At 40.8% G+C, this 22624-nt stretch overlaps 1 protein-coding gene and 1 long non-coding RNA gene across 6 annotated transcripts in view; one reads left to right on the top strand and one right to left on the bottom strand.

Moving 5' to 3' along the window:
• The window catches only part of Virma (vir like m6A methyltransferase associated), a 57830-nt gene extending 38455 nt beyond the window's left edge, over positions 1 to 19375 (bottom strand). For 3 of the 4 annotated variants that reach the window (XM_027403516.2, XM_035439963.1, XM_027403518.2), the window contains exons 1-4: positions 19222 to 19375; positions 9774 to 9889; positions 5348 to 5434; positions 3348 to 3396 (exon numbers count right to left, since the gene is read on the bottom strand). In XM_027403516.2, coding sequence (XP_027259317.1) covers positions 3348 to 3396; positions 5348 to 5434; positions 9774 to 9889; positions 19222 to 19284 — 315 coding nt within the window. In that variant the 5' untranslated portion in view covers positions 19285 to 19375. The remainder of the gene's footprint in view (positions 1 to 3347; positions 3397 to 5347; positions 5435 to 9773; positions 9890 to 19221) is intronic. The other variant, XM_027403517.2, reaches the window with a different exon arrangement.
• A 131-nt stretch (positions 19376 to 19506) lies between these two features.
• LOC103162916 lies at positions 19507 to 21523 on the top strand. 2 transcript variants are annotated; one of them, XR_003482927.2, is made up of 3 exons: positions 19507 to 19831; positions 20741 to 20805; positions 21438 to 21523. It is a non-coding gene; the product is annotated as an uncharacterized LOC103162916 (long non-coding RNA). The 2 variants fall into 2 exon arrangements; XR_003482928.2 differs by having other exon boundaries at positions 19508 to 19820.
• The last annotated feature ends 1101 nt before the right edge of the window (positions 21524 to 22624 follow it).

The raw sequence follows: 22624 nt of genomic DNA, 5'->3' as shown, positions 1-22624 counted from the left end.
TTAAAATAAGCAAAAATAAATACAAGTCTCCCTGAAAATGTAAAAGGCCAATATTGGTAAAAGTCATCCAGAGGCATAGATTTTATATGGTCCTTAGATTTCTGCACCTAAACCTATGCTAAAACTAAATCTTTCCATGTCTGTAATTCATGTCAACTGTGTTCAAAGTGCATGGACATGCTACCAAGCAAGGGAAGAAAACTGTGAGATTCACAGAGATAAACAGTCCAAAGTATGTCTAGTCTCCATAATAATAAAGGCCCATAGTGTCTAGCACTTCTCACATCAAAATTGGGGGTATATGTTACATGCTAACAAATACCCAGCCATGAAGTGAACAATTCTCACAAGGAAACTTTCAGCTGCTAGTGATACTCAGGTTACTATCTAGCACACTGATCCCACCCCTACCCTTTACATTACTCAATAAACTTGTCTTTGTGTGTGGGGGGGTGAGGGGTTCATTTCTTCAATACAGGGTTTCTCTGTGTAGCCCTGGCTGTCCTGGAACTCATTCTGTAAACCAGGCTGTCCTGGAATTCACAGAGATCTATCTCCTTCTGCCTCCCAGATGCTGGAATTAAAGGTGTGTGCCACCACTGCCTGGCATATTTGTCTTTCTTTCTTTCTTTCTTTCTTTCTTTCTTTCTTTCTTTCTTTCTTCCTTCCTTCCTTCCTTCCTTCCTTCCTTCCTTCCTTTCTTTTTGTTTTGTTTTTCAAGACAGGGTTTCTCTGTGGCTTTGGAGGCTGTCCTGGAACTAGCTCTTGTAGACCAGGCTGGTCTCACAGAGATCCGCCTGCCTCTGCCTCCTGAGTGCTGGGATTAAAGGCGTGTGCCACCAACTCCCGATTCAAACTTGTCTTTCTTTAAAAAAACTTTTTTCTTCCCAAAAGACCAAAGACTACCAATACCATTAGTCAATATTTCCTTATAAACTAAGTTGCATTTTCTTAGAACTTCATCACTAGCTCTGCTCATTAACCATAAAGGGTGCTCACAATAATCATCATTCCCTTAACTGAGTTTGGGAACAGCCTGCACGGCAGCCAGGCATGGCGATGTGTGCCTGTTATCCCAGTGTTTGGGAGAGGCTGGGGCAGAAGGACACCAAGGCCTCACACAGTAAAAACTGACAAGGGCTGAATGCAGATAATGGACACCAATTATGAAAGAGATGTAAAGCTAATTGTTTTTTCAGTTCTAATTCTGTCATGGACTTTTGTTTGTTTGGGTGGTGGATTAGTACACAAAACATATTAAATTGTAAAATTTAACATTAAATGCCACAGTTCCTATTCTAACTGTTGAACTTCAATGGGACATAGAGACTTTGGGTCTGTTTAATTTGGGTGTGTAATTTTTAAAGGTGTGTAATTTTTAAAGGGTGTGTAATTTTTAAAATTTGTAGCTCTGGCTGTCCAGGAACTTGCTTTGTTCCACCTGCCTCTGCCTTCTGAATGCTGAGATTAAAGGTGTGCACCACCACTGCCTGCCTCCAATTTTTTTTTAATAATAAAGTTTTTGTTGTTGTTTGTTTACATTAAAGAAAAAAAAAAAAGGAACCAAAGCCCTTGACTTCTAAATTCTCTTCCCAGTCCACCTTTCTGGTAAAGATAAAACAGAATGGGTCACTGAAGCCCTTCCAGAGGCACCACAGGATGAGAGCAATCATTATGTCCTAAATAGACTCTCAAGGCTCAAAGACTATACCCAGGGACTGATTATCAACTCTAAGCAAATATCCCCTTGCAAAGCTGGGTGTGGTGCCCACCTGTAAATCCAGCACTTGGGAGACTAGGCTATTTAGTAATCCTGAGATTATCCTGGGCTACATGAGACTCTGTCTTAAAAAGATAAAAACTGGGCTGGAGAAATGGCTCAGTGTTTAGCATTTACTGTTGTTCCACAACACCCAAGGTTAGATCCCAGTAACCACAGACTGATGCACAAACACCTGTAACTTCAGCTCCAGAGGATCCAGTACCCTCCTCTGACCTTCATAGCTACCAGCACACTCATGGACAGCAAACATGCACACAGATACACACATACAACACAGACACACAAACACATACAAACACAGTAATAATTTTAAAGATATTTTATTTTACTTTAATTAGTGTCTCTGCTTGTACATGTGCACAAGTGCATCGCTCTTGTAGGTCAGAGGCAATAGACTGATCCCTCTGGAGCTGGAGTTACAGTGGGCTGTGAGCCACCTCACATGGATGCTGGGATTGAACTCAGGTCCTCTACAAGAGTAGTACACACTCTTAAGACACTGAGCAATCTCTTCAATAGCCAAAAATAAATATAAATAAACAAAAAAGAGGAATCCTATTGGAATGAAGATAAACAGATGAAGATAAATTTGTATAATACAATGCAAAGGATTAAATACATATACCCCAAAGTCAATTCTCAAGATAAGTGGCTAAACATTACTTCTGTATTTCAGATCTTCTATTACATGAGTCTAGAATATAATTTCTTTATGCACATCTGGTGCATAAAGAAATAAAGCAATTACTGGTGTGAAAGAATACAAAAACTAAGTATTTTTAAAACTTTAATAAAGGGTCTAGAGATGGTTCAGAAGAGCTAAGTACGATTCTTGCAGAGGACCCAAGTTCGATTCCCAGCACCCATATCACATAGTTCAAAACTGTCTATGAGTTTAGCTCCCTGGGGAATCCTGGGACACCCACATACACATACCCACAAACAGATACATGAGCAATTTTTAAAAAATAAATCTCTTTAGGGAAAAAAAAAAACTTTAACATAGCAGTATCCAGTAGTAATCTACTGGCCTGAATGCTATTAACTTGTCTATCCAAATAAAAGAGAAGACTAAATGCTGACCTCTTCCAGATTCAGGACTAAAACTACAGAACATCTCTAAGCTCTTTATTTTTAGACTTGTTTATTTTTTGTGCATGCATGTGTGGTCCATGTATATGCATGTGTACTACATATGTGCCTGCTGTCAATGGAGTTCAGAAGAGGTTGTCAGATCCTCTGGAACTGGTGCTACAGAAGGTGACCCATCATGTGAATGGAACCAAACCCAGGCCCTCTGTGAGACCAACAAGTGTTCTTAACCACTGAGCCATCTCTACAGCCCCAGTACCTTATTGTTTTTAGACCATACTTTATTTCATATGCAGCATAAAATTGTGCAAGCTCTTTAGAGAGAAAAATGGCATTTGAAAACAGCTTTTAATTGCAAGATGGAGACAAAAGATAACATCCTGGAACACTGGGTCCAGTTCTATCACTGACTAACCTAAAACTAAATAGAAGAACAGAAAAAACATAGTGAAAAAGTAACATCTATAATTACCTTTGAGTTTGGTCTAAAGATGATAGAAGTATTCTCATCATACTCCAGGCTGTGAAAAGGAGTAAGAATAAATACAAAGGCTCAAAAATAATTTTACAAATTATGCAAGTTTTGGCTGGCGAGATGGCTCACTGGGTAAAAGCACTTAGCACATTAGAGGAAAATCAACTACGAAGTTGTTGCTCTGACCTACACACCCTCACCATGGCATGTACATATAATAAAGATGGCACTGTGGAAAGTATCTGTGGCTGTCCTGGGGTCTAAGCCCCAGACCAGCCAGGCTTTGTTGAGAGTACTGAGGGTAGTAGTTGCAAGGGCTGGACCTGGGGTGAGACCTTGGGTGCTCCAGATAGACCTGAGCCTACAGCCAATGTGCTGAAGCATCCTATGTCTACTATTTTCGGTAATATTCAAGAACTGCTTTAAAGTATACAAAATGCACATTACTAAAACAGCTAATAAATGTCTTTCTCTCCCAAGAACATAAAGGGCTTCTGTTGTTCCTACATGGCTAGAACTAGAGTAAACAATTTCCTGTAATCTATACTGAGTATCACAAAGCATTAGGAATAATCTTACAGGCTTCTTTTCCAGGACCCACAGTCATCAGTTCAGCACACTGATTGTTTTTAGGTATGTCCACTGTCTGAAGTCTACCACGAATCACTAGGTACTTTAACCTATTTAAGTATTGTACATGTTTTCAATAACTAAAACTCAGAAAGAAAAACAGCTTTCCCCAGTGTTTAGCTTTACATTGAGGTGCTGGGCTAGAATGAAGTGGTATTATAAACAAATATAAAGAAATACTTTTAAAAGTTTTTCTACTTTCAAATATTTCAATGTAGTCGAATACTAAATATTTTCAAGCCACAGAAGACTCTAATGTAATTGGTTTGGGTTAAGCACACACATTAAGATTTTTAAAAGCACCTTCACACAGACAGAAAACCACATTATACTCTAACAACAAAAAATACACACCATGAGGATGTCATTTTGTGACAGAGTGCTTGCTAACAACAAAAAATGCACACCATGGGGCTGAGGATGTCATTCTGTGACAGAGTGCTTCCTTGGCATGCACAATCCCTAGCACTACTCCCCAAAAAAAACTTTGTGACCAAAATTTAAGAAAATACTGTGTGGTTGAGACTACAACTCAGTGTAGAGAGCATGTACTTAGTTGTCTGAAGTCCTGGGTGTTAAAATGTTAAAATGTTAAACTTATCCCCAGGCGTTGGTGGCACATGCCTTTAATCCCAGCACTCAGGAGGCAGAGGCAGGAGGATCTCTGTGAGTTCGAGGCCAGACTGGTCTACAGAGCGAGTTCCAGGACAGGCCCCAAAACAATACAGAGAAACCCTGTCTTGAAAGACCAAAAAAAAAGTTAACTTATCGATGTAATTTCCTAAGACTCAAGAGATAGGAAAGAATAAGTGAAGTCACTAATTACTAGTAGAAACATATTCTTTCATCTTTAAGCTGCCTTTAATTGTTTTCATGTCATGAGTTCTTATTAAATTCATTCAACAGCTACTTTGGCTGCAAGCATATGGTTTTAGAATCTACCACGTATTACATAATCTAAAAAGGGCATATCTACTGCTAAGTCTCATCTGACAGTCCTCCATGAAAGAGCTGAGCAGCAGAGTGGTACAGAAGAGAAAGCCACCAAGTCCTGCTAATAAAATGTTTAAGAATCAAAAAGTTGCCTATCCCAGGTCAGGTTAGTAATAAATCATATCATAGTGATGTGTTTATGATGCAGGCACACACGAGTAAAGAAAACAAAAGATGGCTATTATTTCACACACTTAAGTTTTTATTTTGTTAAGATCTCTCAGGAGTTCAGCATTTCTTTCATAATGTCCACAGCGAAAATTAAACCCTGCCTTCTTGTGTCTAACACTAGACACTTCTTCTGTCTACATAGCAAAATGGTTTACTTTCCGACTCAGTAACGTTTCTGATACAGTTATCTAGTACATACATACCTTCCCAACCTATCAAATACTGGAGCACTTGGTTTGCTTACATTATTGAAGAATAAGTCTAGTTGAAATGTGTGTGGAGATGTCTCCCTGTAAATCAAACAAGGACAAAACATCAGCCTTTTAAACAATTAATTCCTATAGTAAAACAAAAACCACAGCAATTCTAAAACCCGGAAAAAACATTCCACATATTTAACTAATAAAAAAGCAAATGGCCAGGCAGTGGCAACACACGCCTTTAATCCCAGCACTCAGGAGGCAGAGGCAGGTAGATCTCTGTGAGTTCGAGGCCAGCCTGGTCTACAGAGCAAGTTCCAGGACAGCCAAGACAATACCATTGAAACCTTGTCTTAAAAAACCAACACACACACACACACACACACACACACACACACACACACACACACACACACACGCGGGAACTTTAATCATCAAAATCAGATAGGAAGATAAATTTAGTCCTTCCCCCTGCTACTTGGTTATCTACCTTAAGCAACTGAGCTGAGCTCCTGCCTAGAATGTAGAAGGCTCTGGATCCAATCTCCAACACCACAAACTTAAAAAAAAAAAAAAAACTAAGGTAATTTGACTGTCCCAGACTTTCACAATGTAATGACTTAAAAAGTTAACTTTATATAATACATTTATAAAACTAACAGGGCCAGCAAAATAACTCACATGGTAAAAGGTCCTGCCACCAAGCTCAATAACCTTAATTCAATCCCATGGACCCATACATTGGAAGGACAGAACTGTCTCCTGAATATTTTCCTCCAATTTACATTTACACACACACACACACACACACACACACACACACACACACACACACACACCATGGCATACACATACCCACATATCCTCACCATAAAAATTAAAAAAGGAAGGAAGGAAGGAAGCAAGGAAGGAAGAGGAAAACTAACAAAATTCAAAGCCAGAATTGGTAGTGTGTGCCTGTATGCCCAGAAAGGTGAGCCAGGAAAATTCTGGCTGCAAATTCAAGGCTAGCCTGGTCTATACACTGAAAACCAAGGCAGTAAGTAAAGAAAAAATGGGGTGGAAAGATGGCTCAATTAAAAGCAGTACTGCTTCTACAGATGACCCAAGTTTGGTTCCCAGTAACCCACCCTGGGGAGGAAGGGAAAAGGGGTGGAGGGAGGGAGAAGAGGAAGGAAGGAGAGAAGGAGATATAGACACAATTAAAAATAAAAATAAATCTTTAAAAAATACATCAAGGCGGTGGTAGCACATGCCTTTAATTCAAGCACTTGCAAGGTAGAGGCAGGCGGACCTTTGTGAGTTCAAGGCCAGCCTGCTCTATGAAGCTAGTTCTAGGACAGTCAAGCTACACAAAGAAACCCTATCTCAAAAAATTAAAACCAAGCAAAACGAAATAAATAAAATTTAGGATCCTCCTCTCAGGATAGAGATATTACAGGGATTTTGCATTTACCTATAAATTTCTGAGTTTCACAGAGAGGGAAAAAAACATTTATAAAGTATGTTGCACGAGTATCATTTAATTACTTTTGAGCTTAAGATTCCAGGCTTCAGGGTTTCAAGATGGCTCATCAGGTAAGACTGCTAAGACTCTGGGACCTACATGGTGGAAGGAGACAACCTGATTCCCAGATGTCTTCTGACCTCCACCCATGACGTCATGACACATGCTAGGACACATATATACAAATAAATATGTAATAAAAAATTTTTAAAGATTCCCTACAGGTCTCTTCTTATGTTTGTACTATTCGATTAATCCTTAATTTTATGACTCTACATGTTAAACGTGTGTAAGTGTGTAAGTGTTTCTGGTACTTTCATATCTGGAGTTATTACAACATAAGGAGACATTCACCCCCAGATAAGAAAACAGGGAGAATAGAGAAGACATAATAAATATTCTACACATTGTGGTGAGTAGCAGAGATCCACTTTTCCTGCTGTGGTGGCCAGAATCCAAGATATCTCCAGTGACCCGTGCTCCTGTTATTCACAACCTGTATAGTCCCCTCCTATGCTGTACTAAAACATGTAATTAAGAGAATATAGTAAAACTAATAGTGTCACTTCTAGTAAATTACAGAACACACTAACTAAAGCTTCTTCCTAGGGACACTCACTTGCACACCGCTCACAGCAGATGTGAGCAGGATGAATCTCCATGGAGAATACCTGCTACCAAGGAATTACAACTGCCCACCGGCAGCCATCTAAGTGAGCGTCCCAGCAAACTCTCCAGCCTCACCCTCACCTGAGACTGCCATTCCAACTGCATCTTGACTACAAAAATGAAGGAACTGAAGCAACTTAGCCACTGGCAGAGTCCTGACCCTGAGAAACAATGGGAAGAAGAAGTATTTACTGTTTTGTGCTGCTATTTTATTTTGTGCTGCTGTAATGTTGGGGACTGAAGCCTCAAGCATGCAAGACAAGCACTCTACCACTGGGCTACCTTCCCTTTCCAATATTTACTGCTTAAAACTGTTAAATTTGTAGTCATTTGTTACAGAAAGATAATAGGTCGTTTATCTTTTATTTATTTATTTAGGTTTTTCGAGGCAGGGTTTCTTTGTGTAGCTCTAGTTATATATCTGGGATTAAAGGAGTGAGTGCACCACCATCACCCAGACCATAATAGGTTGTTTTTAACCAAGAATAATATAATTTCACAGTACTACTGGATACACTTCATTACCCCACCTTTCCCATTCTACATACATCTCCTTTTCTCAGAAAACCAGGAAGAAGCATATAGGAAAACGATGAGCTCCCTCCCTCCCCCTCTCTCTGTGAGTGTGTGTGTGTGTGTGTGTGTGTGTGTGTGTGTGTGTGTGTATGCATGCGCACGAGGATGCGTAAAAGCCAAAAGCAGTTAATGTCTGATGCCTTCAATTTGCTTTCCACCTTATTTTTGTTTTTAAGACAGTTTCTTATGAACCTGGAGCTTGCCACTTCATCTAGTTCCATAATATTTACTGTGAAGTAGCAGGTTGACCTATTTAAATAATAGAAATGGAGTTACAAATAGAATCAACAAAATAAAATACATCAATATATAAAACCAGTGTCTGTGCTATAAGCTTAAAGCTTTTTAAAAGACCACATTTATCATATATGTTCATGTTTTCACAGCCAAACTTTGACTTCTATCTCTAATCTATAGAGTTAAAATTAGAAAATAATGATTATTCACATTACATAAAAATCAAATCCCTCTTTTATGTCAATTATTAAAGTTATCTAATGTCAGGAATAATGGTCTTACATTTTATTTCCCACCTAACCCAAGAAAAAAGAGATCAATACAAAATCACTTGCTAATTCAACCAATGGCTCATTCGAAACTACAAATTTATAAAAAGCCATATATACACATACATACATACATACATACATACATACATACATACAAAATATATATAGGGTCTGGGGAATTGGGTCAATAGATAAAATACCTGTTGCAAAAACATGGAGACCTGTGCTCACATTACAACCACCCTCAAAAAAGCCAAACATGTCTATAACCACAATGGGTGCAGGAGGTCAGAGGTGGGAGAATCTCAGGGGCTTGTTCATCATCCAGTCTAGCTAAACAGTTCATTGAGAGGCACTATCTTAAAAAATCAGGTTGAGAGAGCATGAGGAAGACACCTGACACTGACTTCTGCACACGAATACACCTACATGTATACATATACAAAGTCACATGTATAGTGTAAGCTAGGCACAGTAGTTCATGTCTGTGGTCTCACCTACTCAGGAAACTGAGGTAGAATCCTACATTAAAGCTTGGCCTGGGCCACTCAGTGAGACTGTCTCAAAATAAATTTTTAAGAAACAGGAAGCAACGCTGGGCGTTGGTGGTGCACGCCTTTAATCCCAGCACTCGGGAGGCAGAGGCAGGCGGATCTCTGTGAGTTCGAGGCCAGCCTGGTCTCCAGAGCAAGTGCCAGGATAGGCTCCAAAGCTACACAGAGAAACCCTGTCTGGAAAAACCAAAAAAAAAAAAAAAAAAAAGAAAGAAAAAAGAAACAGGAAGCGAGGATGAGGAAACAACACTGGAGAGTAGATCAATGATCTTGAGTCAACCCCCACCACCCCTGAAAGCAAACAAAAGTATACATTGCCTAGCATATACCCTGGGTCTAAACCTTAGCACTACCAAAAATATTAAAAGAAAAGAACATATGGCAAGATATGGAGGTACATACATTTAATAACAGCACCCAAGAGAAAGAGACAGATATCTATGAGTTCAGACCTCATCTGCATAGTATGTTCAAGCTAGTCAGGGCTTCTCATTGAGTTTCTGACTCAAAACACATGGGCGTGTACACACACACACACACACACACACACACACACACACACACACACACACCATATTTAAGTTTGAAAAAAAATCCACAAAGAGCTAACTTACCCATATGCTCTGTTGTCAGGTAAGCCACTATGGGCTCTTACTCCTGGGGGTATAACTCGGACTTCATTGATATAAACCACACATGGAAAACGAACCACATCTATATGAGAACTCTGCTATTAAAAAAAAGAGGATGAAACATACTGTAAGTAAAACATTCTTTTTCAAAATATACTTTTTTATTATATATTTTTCAGCTCAAAATAACAACAACAATCTTAAAATCTAGGGATGAGGATATAACTCAGTTAAGGCACATGTCACACATGTTCAAGACCCTGGCTTGAATCCCCATCATTGAAAATGAACAAAGTCCATATTGGTAAATATATCATTAAATTTTATGTTAATTACAATGCTGTATAAATCACTTTCTAAAAAATAGCTAATGATGGAACTAGAAAGAGAATTCATCAGTTGAGAATACTTGCTATTTTTCCAAAAGGACCAGAGTTCAGCTGCCAGCATCTTCCTCCAATAGCTCACAATTCTAGGGAACCCAGCGTCCTTGTCTGACCTCAAAGGCACCCATGTATATGTGGCACACAAAGAGATACACACAAATATACATGTAAATAATAAATATTTTTAAATAGCTGAGGATTTATTGTGATGATAATGTACCTAATAGTCTCTCAATTGGTATTACATAAATTTTTCTGCAATACCTGTACCTCCCCACTGATGTCTTGCTTAGACCAAGAGTTCTCAAATTTTTTCTATTCATGACTCCAGATACTCAAGAAATTTTTATGGATGCCTCAGTGTATGGATATATAAAACAGATATTCACTGATGAATGGCATGGAAGTGAAGCAGGCAAGCCTGGGCCATGCTCTTAAAAGAAAGGTTCAGACTCTGACATTCCTTCCACCCTTTCTTCCAATATTCTGCTGCTTTTCTAGGACACAAATGATAAAATGAGCTATCATGGACAGTATAGGCAAGGATGACAGAGCCTGGACCTCAATGCTATAAAACTGCCATGTCATTCCTAGGTGATTTTCAATTCTTTCCAAGATTATTTAAAGAGAAAATCCTATCCCATGTAAGGCCAAAATACAAAACAAAAACTTTTTTTTTTTTTTACAGTTATTTTGCACACTTGAGCTACAGCAGAGCCATCAAAGAAGGACTTTAAATCAGGATAACTCTGAACTTTTGACCTCCTCCCTCTAACTCCTAAGTGTTGCAAATTACCTGCTAGAGCCACCAGGTCTAATTTTATGAGACAGAGCCCACGCCAAGCTGTGGTGGTGCACAGCTTTAATCCCAGTATGCAGGAGGTAGAGGCAGATGGATCTCTGAGTTCAAGGACAGCCTAGTCTACAAAACCAAAAAGGGGGGGGCTTCATGCTAAGCAAGCATTGTACCAAATAAACCACACCCCAGCCCTAAAATGTACTACTTATAAGCAGGAAATCTGCATTAGCTTCACCACCACCCCCACACACACACACACACACACACACACACACACACACACACACACACACACACACGCACGCACGCACGCACGCACGCACGCGCGCGCGCGCCAGAGTTTCACTGTCCTGGAACTCACTCTATAGGCCAGAGGGCCTGTCTCCGCCTCCTAAATGCTGGGATTAAAGAAGTATACAACCACCACCTGGCTTGCTGTTACCACTTGTATTAAAAATATATTACATAGTTCTGTAAATTCAAGGTTAGTCCAGTTTGCATAATGGGTTCAAGGCCAACCAGGACTACATAGTGAGATCCTGTCTGGGAAGGAGTTGTTTGGGGGGACCAGTGAATGAGGGAGAAGAGCTTTCTGGACAAACGGGAAGGGAATGCATCAGAGGAAAGGAAACAACTTTGAGTTTCAAAAAACTAGGAACACAGTTCATGATGACTTGAGGGCAAATGGGGGAGTGCAGGACTGGAGCTGAGCAGAGCACAACCAACAGGATTATAAAAACTGAGATCTCCACCCACAGCCAGAGGACAATTCCTGATCTGTATCTCCACCTAGGATCCTCCACTAAACCCCAAGGGACATCTCCATTTGAATGTCTTCAGATACTTCAAACCTGGCCAGTTCAAAACTGAACTCTGTCCTTAATCTGGTCACAAAATGCCTAACACATTGTCATACTTGGCTCCTTGTTACCTAACCTTCCATCTATTTAATTTCCAAGTCATAGGACTGAAAGTCTGAACAGTTCTCGAGTTGTAGCAGCCCCATCCATCATTCCTGCTGTTCCTCAGTTCTGCACACTGGTCCACTCTACTCTCACTACAGAAGCAGGCCCATACAGGCTTCATGCTTCTTACTCCACTCCACCCCATTCTACTGGGAAAGTAATGTGGTCTTTCTAGAATATAAATGTGTATGAAGCCCTGTTTCTTCCTTCAGCAAAGCCAAACTCCCAGGTCTTACCAAAATACTCTTATGTGTGAATTTCCCTGATATGCTATGGTGTTTTTCAACTTCATAACCTCAGTTATGCTGCTCTCTCTGATCACACACTCCCTCATACCCCTCTGCCCCAACTCTCTTTAGGTGTCAACTTTCTCTCAAAAGTTAAAACAAGTCAGGATAGGTCCTCTCCTTGGTGTGCCCAAAGTCCCTTACCAAACCCATTTGTCTCTCTTTCTTTTTTCCCAGCCCATTAGAGCATATGTTTAAAGATTTACTGTAAATTCAGTATCTGGCATATATTCATTTAATGAAAGAACTTAAGGAATCTAAAGGTAACTTGTTTCAAAGAGTTAAAGATAAAACCCTGGGCCAGGGAGATACTGCAATTGAAATAAATGCTTGTCTAACATGCATGGAAGTCCTAGGTTTGATCTCCAGTTTGATCTCCAGTTTGATCACAGAAACTGGCAAGAATCAGGAGTTTAAAAGTCATCTGCTAGCCTGCTAGCTACATAAGATTCTGTCTCAAAAAATAAAACCTAAGACAGGTTGAGACTGAGACAACTCTGGGAAGGTTTATGATCATAAAATAATGTGAATATGAATACACTGGTCAGATTTCAAGACCATATTTTTCCACTTATCCACAGGAAGTCACTGTCAGAATATTTGGGGCTGTCTGCCTGCCTTCCTTACTCAGTCCATCTCTACCTGCCTTCTCTTTCTACACTCTCCCTGAGCTTGTTCATCTACTCCTGTCACTTAAGCTGTCCTTTGTGCATAAATGATGCAGCTTCCAAAGTAAACCCTACAGCAGTGTTTCTCAAGCTATTGGTGGAGACCCCCTTCACAGGGATCACCTAAAACCATCAGAAAACACAATGACTTACATCACAATTCAGAACAGTAGCAAAGTAAGTTATGGAGCAGCAACAAAAATAATTTTATGGTGGGGGGGTCACCACAACATGAGGAATTGTGTTAGTTTCCCAGTGTTAGGGAGGTTGAGGACCACTGTTATAAAGTGAAAACCCTTCTAGATAACCCACTCCTCTCACAGTGAATTTGAACCCAGAAAATCCACTCAGACAATATTAAAGAAATTTAAAAAAAGCATACTCTGGAGCTGGAGAGATGTCTCAGTGGTTAAGAGCACTGGCTCCTTTTTCCAGAGGACCTGGGTTCAATTCCCAGCACCCACACGACAGCTCACAACTGTCTGTAGCTCCAGTTCCAGGGGATCTGGCACACTCACAGACATATATGCAAATAAAATAAAAATTAAAAAATGCAAAATCTAGCACCTTTGGAGTTTCTATAAACTACAAAGAAGCATAAATCATGATCGAGAGTTTAGTACAAAGATAATAAATAGTACCACCACTTAAAGCCAAAGGATGTCCAGCTGACTGTGATGAGACACTTTTTACTGGATACCCCTTATACAGTTTAAATTTGTAACTCATACAAGTGTTACCTAGTCCAAACACAAAAGGAATTTTCTTTAAATGAAGCTCACCTTCATGCTGTTACATGCTGTTAAGTGAAAAGAAACCACTAACCAGTACTAGGGAGTTAATACAGGGGGACATACATTCAGACATAAGTAGATATATTGGGCAATTTGGAAAACATTAATATAAATATAATATAACATAAACAGATGTTATTCAATTACAAAATATAAAGTACGTACTAATTTTATTTATTTATTTGTTTGTTTATTTTTGCTGGGTTTCTCTGTGGCTTTGGAGGCTGTCCTGGAACTCTTGTAGACCATGTTGGTCTCAAACTCACAGAGATCCACCTGCCTCTGCCTCCTGAGTGCTGGGAGTAAAGGCATGAGCCACCAACGCCCAGCTCGTACTAATTTTAATAGTTGGGGGGACAGATGAAAGAAATTAACACATCAAAACACATTATCTAATTTACCAAATAGTCTGTACAAATCTAACAATTCAAACAATTCTTCTGAAATACACTACATGTACACTAGAGTTTTATCTTGCTTTTTGTTTGTATGTTTGTCTGAATTTGTGTGTCATATAGCCCTGGGTGATCTCAACCTTTCTATGTAGCCAAATAAAAATTTAAAACTCCTGATCCTAATGCCTTCACCTCCTGAGTGCCAGGCTCACAGCACAGGCCACCATGCCCAGCTGACTTTGCAGTTTGATTTGCAATATTTGTTTTGTTGTGTTATTGGAACATTATTTCCTAGTAATCAAACAGCTATTGGTCTGAAAATGGTAAACTGGGCTTACAAATACAAAACTGTTCATGTGGGGAAGCAACTGTTGGCAAGATCAAGGAGATAAAGAGAAAAGACTGTTAATGAAAGCTGGGTCTATGAAACTTTATGCTTTTCTGTACTTTTTTTTCTTGTTAAAAGCATTTTAGTTTTAGTGCACACAAATGCCATGCATATGGAAGTCAAAGAACTCTGCAGTCAGCTCCTCCACCCTCACATGTGTTCCAGGATCGAACTCGGGTAGTAAAGCTTGCCTGCCAAGTAAGTGCTTTTATCCACTGAGTCATTTGACACTCTATTTTCTAATTTCTCTATAATGGAATTTAAATGTGCAGTGCCAATGGGGGCCAGAGGAAGGCATTCATCTAATTCCTTGAGCTAGAGTCACAAGCAGTTGTGGGCTGCCTGAAGTGGGTGCTGAGAACCAAACTTCTCTGGTCCCTCTGCAAGAGCAACAATTGTTCTTAATCACTGAGACATCTATAAAGACCAAAGGATTTGGTTGTTCTCAAGACAAGGTTTCTCTGTGCAGCCCTGGCTGTCCTGGAACTCTGTGGACCAGGCTGACCTCGAATTCAGAGATCCACTTGCCTCTGCCTCACGAGTGCTTGGATTAAAGGTGTGGCACCACCACCACCACCCAGCTTAGTTTTATTATTTAAAATTACACGTACTTGTATGCTTTGAGAGGACTATGTGCTGGTGACTACAGGCACCCAGACATTAACTTGGGTCCTGTGGAAGAGCAGTACCCACTTTTTTAAAAATTTATTTTACTTTTAATCATATGTGTTTACACCTACAAGGAGATGATGTTGTATCCCATGGAGCTGGAGTTACAGACAGTTCTGTACCTCCTGGCATGGGAACTAGGAACAAAATTCAGGTCTTCTGCAAGAGCAGTATGTGTGCTTAACCACTGAACCATCTCTCCAGCCCCATTTTTAAAGAAGTAGCAATAGAAACCACAAATTAGGAAGTTTTTTCTTTTAAACATTTATTTTATATATACATGTGATGGTGCCCAAAGAGGTCAGAAGGGGGTATCTTATTCCCTGAAACTGGAGTTAGACCGCTGTGTGAACCTGGATCCTCTGCAAGAGCAGCAAATGCTCTTAACTGCTGAGCTATCTTTCCAGTCCATTCAAACTACCATTTGTAATTCATCTAGAACCATCTGCATCCCTTTACAGATTCCTCTGTGAAAGTTTAATCAAACTTCCCTACCAAATTACAAATTTCTTTAAAAGCAAAGCAACTAGCCTTAGTTTACTTTTACTTGTATTGCCCCCTACTGCATAAACGTGCCTCGCATGTTATTTCTTCCTACACAGTCCCACTGCATAACAGAACAGCGCCACTTTACAGTCAGGAAAAATGTATTCTGGTATATTTCTTCCTCCTAATAGTTATTAGGAAAAAAGCCTAAATGGTTGTTTGGTTTGATCTTTACCTATTTACTTAGGGTGTGGGGGGGGCCTGTGGGCCACAGTGCTTATTATGTGAAGTCAGAGGACAACCCTCTAGAGTCAGCCCTATCCTTTGAGCAAGTAGGTCCCAGAAATATAAAATAAATCCTCAGGCTTGGCAGCAAGCGCCTTTACTCATCTCACACACCTTGTTTGTCTCCTATGCAGTTCAGGTGGCCTTGGGCTTGCAATTTGCTGGATGTTAGGAATGCAGGCATGCACAGCCACTTCGGTTCAAGGAAACCACCTAACCTTTTACCATAGTTTTCACATCTATAAGATTAAAACAACTTTCAAAACTAATAGAAGATCAGAAAAAAAATATTAAATAATCGAAGCAAATGCTCCACATGTCAATTCTACCTGCTAACTAGATTTCACTGCATCTCACTTATTTTTCCTGATTTTGCTACCCATTTTCTCTGAACTATTCTGAGTATGACTGACCAACTAATCTACCTAGTGGAGTTTACTAAACATATAATTTCCCTGCTCAAAAACTAAGGGTTCCAACAAAGAATCTATACTCTTCTTGAATGTTTAAGGAGCTCCATGATGTGGCTTTAAAACTGACTCTCAGGTGCCAATACACACAGCTACTTTGAGCATAACCTAACAGAAGACTGACTACAATAGCCCTCCTTTTCCCCACAACTATGAAACACCATTTGCCAAGACCAAGTTAACATGCCAAATGCCTTAATGAAGTCTTCCTTGATATTCCCAAAGAAGTAACCTCTCAAAAATCTTGTACCTTTTATGTTCACACAAAAAGCTAAATAAGAATCAACTGGAAGCTGGGCAGTGGTGTTGAACTCCTTTAATCCCAGCACTTGGGAGGCAGAGGCCAGCCTAGTCTACAAAGCAAGTTCCAGGACAGGCTCCAAAGCTACACAGAGAAACCCTGTCTCAAACAAACATAAAGGAACAAGAATCAACTGGAGTCTTCCTACATCTGATAATGATTGAGAATTTTGTTTGGGGCCGGGCATTCATGTCAAACTCTTTTAATCCCAGCACTTGGGAGGCAGAGGCAGTGGATCTCTGTGAGGTCCAGGGTAGCCTGGTCTACAGAGCTAGTTCTAGGACAGCCAGGGCTACACAGAGAAATCCTGTCTCTTTGGTTTCAGGGCCTCTTGCTTTGTAGGCTTTTTGAACTGTAATTCAATTAGCACCATTCACACCTTTTAAAGTCTACAATCAAATAGGCATTCTGGAGATAAGATGATAAACTTAAGTATTCCCATGCCTCTTTACACTCCAAATTCTAACTGTAATGCAAACCTCTCAGTACTTATCTCCCACAAACCTTCACTCCAAGATAAATTCAAATATAATTTCTTCTCAACCTACTTCAATCACTCCCAAAAAGTCTCCTACGATCCTTAATGTTTGTCTAAGAATGAAGGATAGAAAACAGTGAATAAAGAAATGACAATTTTCCTAAATTAGATTAGTACTAGACATGTGTGCTTCTTTCTTCAAAAAACATTTTTCTTTTTTTTGTTTGTTTGTTTGTTTTTGTTTTTTCGAGACAAGGTTTCTCTGTGTAGCTTTAGAGCCTATCCTGGCACTCACTCTGGAGACCAGGCTGGCCTCGAACTCACAGAAATCTGCCTGCCTCTGCCTTCCAAGTGCTGGGATTAAAGGCGTAAGCCACCAACACCCGGCGAAAAAACATTTTTCTTTAAGACAGGTTTCTCTGTGTAGCCCTGGCTGACCTGGAACTTGCTATGAGACCTCAGTGGCCTCAAACTCACAAATTTTGATCTACCTGCCTCTTCTTCCCAAGTACTGGGATTAAAAACATTAACACTAGAGCCAGGCAGAGGAAGCGAGTCTCTGTGAGTTCAAGGCCAGTATGGTCTACTTAGCGAGTTCCAGCTACAGAGTGAGTTCCAGCCAGGGCTACACAGAGAAATCTTGTCTTGAAAAACAAAAACAACAACAACAACAAAAATCAACACCATGCCTGATTCTTTCTTCCAATTTTACTGTTCTCTATTCTATAAAGAAGTTTGTTCTGTTAACAACTACTGCTTGCCATTTTGAGTTTTCTAGCTGGAATTATATAGTCCAATAGTCCTAAACAGTTCTGTGTGAGCCTCTTGAAATGTGAGGATATAAATAAATTCACTGTCAGTAAAATACAATAATCCAAAGCACCAACTCTTGGCTTTTACATGCCTATAAACCATTAAATTGGAGAAAATGTATCACTAACCCATTTCATTATTTCATAGGAGAACATTTTAAACATTTTCATTCAGATATTTATTCAATCTATATTTTCCTAAACACTGGACATACAACTGAGAAAGAATATGAGACGCGCTAGCCTCATGGTACCTCACACTAGAGCACACTCCATAAAAACAAAAGAAAACGCTGGGTTGTGGTGGTGCACGCCTTTAGCAAAGCACTTGGGAGGCAGAGGCAGGCGGATCTCTGTGAGTTCGAGACCAGCCTGGTCTATAAGAGCTAGTTCCAGGACAGGCTCCAAAGCCACAGAGAAACCCTGTCTCGAAAAAAAACAAACAAAAAAAACCCAAAAACCCAAAGAATGGTTCTCTAAATGACTGAGCTTGCAGTGAGACAAAGAAAGCCTGTTCGTTTGTTCTTGTCCCACCCGAATTTCTCTGTGGACTTCCTTAAAGTTCATTTTTGGTTGGCTCTTGGAACCTTCGTTAATAAGCTACATTCAGTATATTCACTTTAAGTATCTGAAGGCCCTTCGGAGAGGCTCAAAAATTCTGTACACAAGACGACTCAACACACCCTTAGCCCCCTGAAAACAATAGACTTGCTTTCTGATTGACAGCCTTTATTACAATTCCTTCCATTCTGCACGCTTCGCAAGGATTCTCCATGCAAAGGAGACTCCCCTAAGAAGTGAATTCGCTCCTAAAGCGTTATGACCAATTGAGCAATAAGACTGCTGTTAGAAGAGAGAGAGAAGGACTTGGAATGGTGGTTGCTCCGGGACAGTCACATCAGAACCCGACACTGCTGTCAAAAACCAGAAGTCCAAGCTCGCGCCTGCATCCCACCTTAAGGAAACCTGAGACCCAGGACCCTCCTCAAGACTCAACGCTGACAGGACAAAATAAGCACTGCCAGCAGCGAGGCTGAGTAGCCCGAAGACGCGGGCCCCGAAGCAAAGCCGGGAAAGGCAGGGCCGCCGCCCAGGGCCACCGGGCTCGCACCGAGCTGGGGGAGGGGGTGTGGACCAGAGGATTCCCCAGCGCGACTGCGGGAAGACACAGTCCGGACGACCCCCGACTCCACAGCAGGGCTACCCGAGCTGAGGGGCCGTGTTGAAATCGCGTCGCGAAGCCTTACCTCAGCGCTCGGATGTTTAAAAGTATCCAAAAATAGGAGCTCCATGGACGAGTCCACCGCCATGTTTGCCGCGGGCGGGGGACGGGGAGATGACTTCCGGGGCAGCTCTCCAACCTCCCGGGCTGAGGCTCGGGCGAGGGAAAAACTGTGGCACTTCCGGTAAACAGGCCGCCGACGCCGCAAGCCTCGGCCTATCGCATCGCATCTTGCTGCCCCAAGCCTCAGGCCCCGCCCTCTCCAGCGCGGCGGAGGGCGCCCTCTGGAAGCCCAAAGGGGCAGAGAAAAGAGGGGTGGGGACTACGGCGTCTGCAGCGGTCCAAATCCGGTCGTCCTCCCGCGCCGCGGAACCACGACGCTGCGAAGGACGATGAGCTCTGACAGGATGGAGATTAAAAAGAAACTGTGTCAAATCTGGACACACAGCAAGTAGCATCCTATGCCTCCCACGAGGCATCATTTCCAAGCAAAAATATTCAATGAGTGAATCTGACAAAGACAGTGTTTTTAAAAAGAACAAAAGAGCTGGGGCACATCCGTTAGCCCGCTTTCTGGAGGAGGAAGCAGAGAATTAAGGATTCAAGGCCAGCTTTGACTGTATTGTGAGTTGGAGGTCAGCTTGGACTACATGAGACCCTGTCTCAAAAAAACGGGAAAAAGAGAAAAAAGGAATACTTGTCTCAGTCGACGAAAGGGATATTTTTCCCATTTATAAAATGTAAAAAAAAAAAATGGTGAATAATTCGTAATCCAGGGACTGATTGTAAGGACTAATTTGTAATAATCCCATGAATTTTTTTTCTCGAGACAGGGTTTCTCTGTGTAACTTTGGAGGCTTTCCTGGAACTCGCTCTGTAGACCATGCTGGCTTCGAACTCGCTGAGATCTGCCTGCCTCTGCCTCCCAAGTGCTGGGACTAAAGGCGTGTGCCACTAAGTCCCAAGGACTAATTTGTAATAAAGCTCAAAAAAGTATACAAATGAAATGTCACTAAGAGTACAAAAGAGAGAGTGTGTGTGAAAGTCCGTCTCTGGCTGACACAGGCCTGCCAATTCAGCACTCAAGGACATAGGACAGCCTGGACTGCTCAATGAGAACCTGTCTCAAAATAAAAAGTGTGTTTGTTTTAATTTCGTGAATAGTCTGGCAAGATACTTAAACTATGCATAGTCCTAGGGAGAGTGTTGGGGGAGTTTCCCTCAATTATAGAACTCTCCAGAACCATTCACCAAAGCTCAAAGTGGTAACAAGCAAGCAAAAGCATATGCAAAAGCAGGAACAGGCCATTAGACAGTAAGATGGATAAGTTCTGACTGTCGGGGCAATCTTTTGCTCTCACTGTTTTATGTAACTGTCTGTCGTCCTCTGATAAGCAGTCTTGAAATGTCTCCTTTCTCCTCTTTGTCTGCCAGCATTGCTTTCCAACCAGAGACTGCATATTCATTTTCTTTAGGTTTGTTCAAGGTCTTGTATTTGATCTCATGACTTTCTCTTAGGACATTTTTTTTCTTCTTAAAACTAGATTCACATTAAAGGCTGGAACCAGGGATTTTACAATACACTGGCAGACTGCTAAACAAGAAACAGGTATGATCCCTTCTCCCACTTCCCTTGCTCATGCCTAGCTTCCACAAGAGTGTGAAGAAAATACCAAGTAAAAGTACATAAACTTCTCCCACACCTAGAAAAAAAAAAAGCCTGCATATACCTCCAAATTCAAATTCAAAAATGTCCACACACACTTTTGCTTTTCTCCAGTTCTGGGAATCAAACCTAGGACCTTGAGAAGGTTAGGCAAGTACTGTGCAGGCAACTAAATCTCTAACCCACAATTTTTTAAAACTCTTAAATAGCCCAAACTGATGTAAAAAATTGAAACCCTCCTAACTCCACCTCCCAACGCTCAGATTACAGAGATGTGCCGTACCCAGCTGCCTTGTTTTAGAACAGTTCTGTTAGAAATTGCACAGACAGCATAGAGAGATCCCATACTTTTTCTTTCCCCCTTCTATTAATTACTTGCATTAACATTGTATATGTATTACAACTGGTCAGCCAATATTGATACATTGATACTGCTTAGTGTTACACAGTTTTGACAAATACATAATGCTGTGTATCCACTGATAAAATCATTTACAGAATAATATGGAAGCCTTTTATTCAACTCTTCTTCCTAACAGAAATGTTTGTTTGTTTGTTTGTTTGTTTATTTGTAGACCCTGTAGCCCCTGCTGACCTGAAACTTACAGAAATTCACCTGCTTTTGTCTCCCAAATACTGGGATTAAAGGTTTGCACTCCCATGCCCATCTCAGGTCTTATCTTTTTACTGTTTCTACAGTGTGCCTTTTCCAGGTTCAGGAGGTTGCCATTGCAGACTAACTTTGATCACTAAGTAACATGTATTCCAGATTCTCCCCATCTTCTCATATTTTGGTAGTTTTTATGGAGTTTTTTTGTTTGCTTGCTTGTTTTTGTTTTTTAATTTGAATTCGGTATGTTTTGGTTGGTTTTGGATTTGAGGGGTTTTTTTGTTTCTATTTTTCTGAGACAGGGTCTCACCACCTAAGTATTTCAGCCATTCTCAGATAGACTGAGTCCTAATGCAGAGGTATTCCACATGCCTGTTCCTTTGCTTACACCGTGCTCTTTTCCTTGAACAAGACCTGTTCACATGAATTTCAAAATCTACATTCAGATCAGGGGAGATAACTCAGTTGGAAAAGCACTGACCTTGCGAGTATGAGGGCCTAAATCCAATCCCCAGCACCCACATAAAAAGCCAGGCATGGTGGTGTAGTTTTGTAATTCCAGTGCTAGGGAGGCAGAAACAAAGAATCCCTGGAGCTCACTGGCCACAGCCAACCTGTTCTAGCTGGCAAACTCTGGGTCCTAAAGAGAGACCCTATCTCAACAAGCAAGGTGGATGGTTCCTGAGGAGTAACACCTGAGATTGATCTCTAGTCATTACTTGAACTTGTGCGTGAGCACATACACAACCATGTGCATGTATATGCACGAACACACACACACAAGCAAGGGTGGTGAGCATAGCTCACTGGTAGAGCATTTGATTAACATGCACAAGATCCTGGGTTCAATCCCCAGGAACACAGACTCATATGCACACACACACACACACACACACACACACACACACACACACACACACACACAATAATGGGGGCAATAAAAACTTACAGTTATATAATAGCCAAAAGAACAACCTACATGTGTCAGCTTTCATTTCTGAGACAAAACTAAGATAAAATATCTGAGATAGTCAACTTAACGCAGAAGAGCAAAGATCACGTGACTTTACCACTTTGGGCCTGTGATGAGACTGAAGTCATAGTAGTGCACACACTCAGAGCAGAGGCAGTCAGATCTTTACAAATAGCCTA

The sequence above is a fragment of the Cricetulus griseus genome, chromosome 2 (genome assembly GCF_003668045.3).
Source record: "Cricetulus griseus strain 17A/GY chromosome 2, alternate assembly CriGri-PICRH-1.0, whole genome shotgun sequence".
NCBI lineage: Eukaryota > Metazoa > Chordata > Mammalia > Rodentia > Cricetidae > Cricetulus > Cricetulus griseus.
This window is presented reverse-complemented; position numbering and strand designations above follow the sequence as displayed.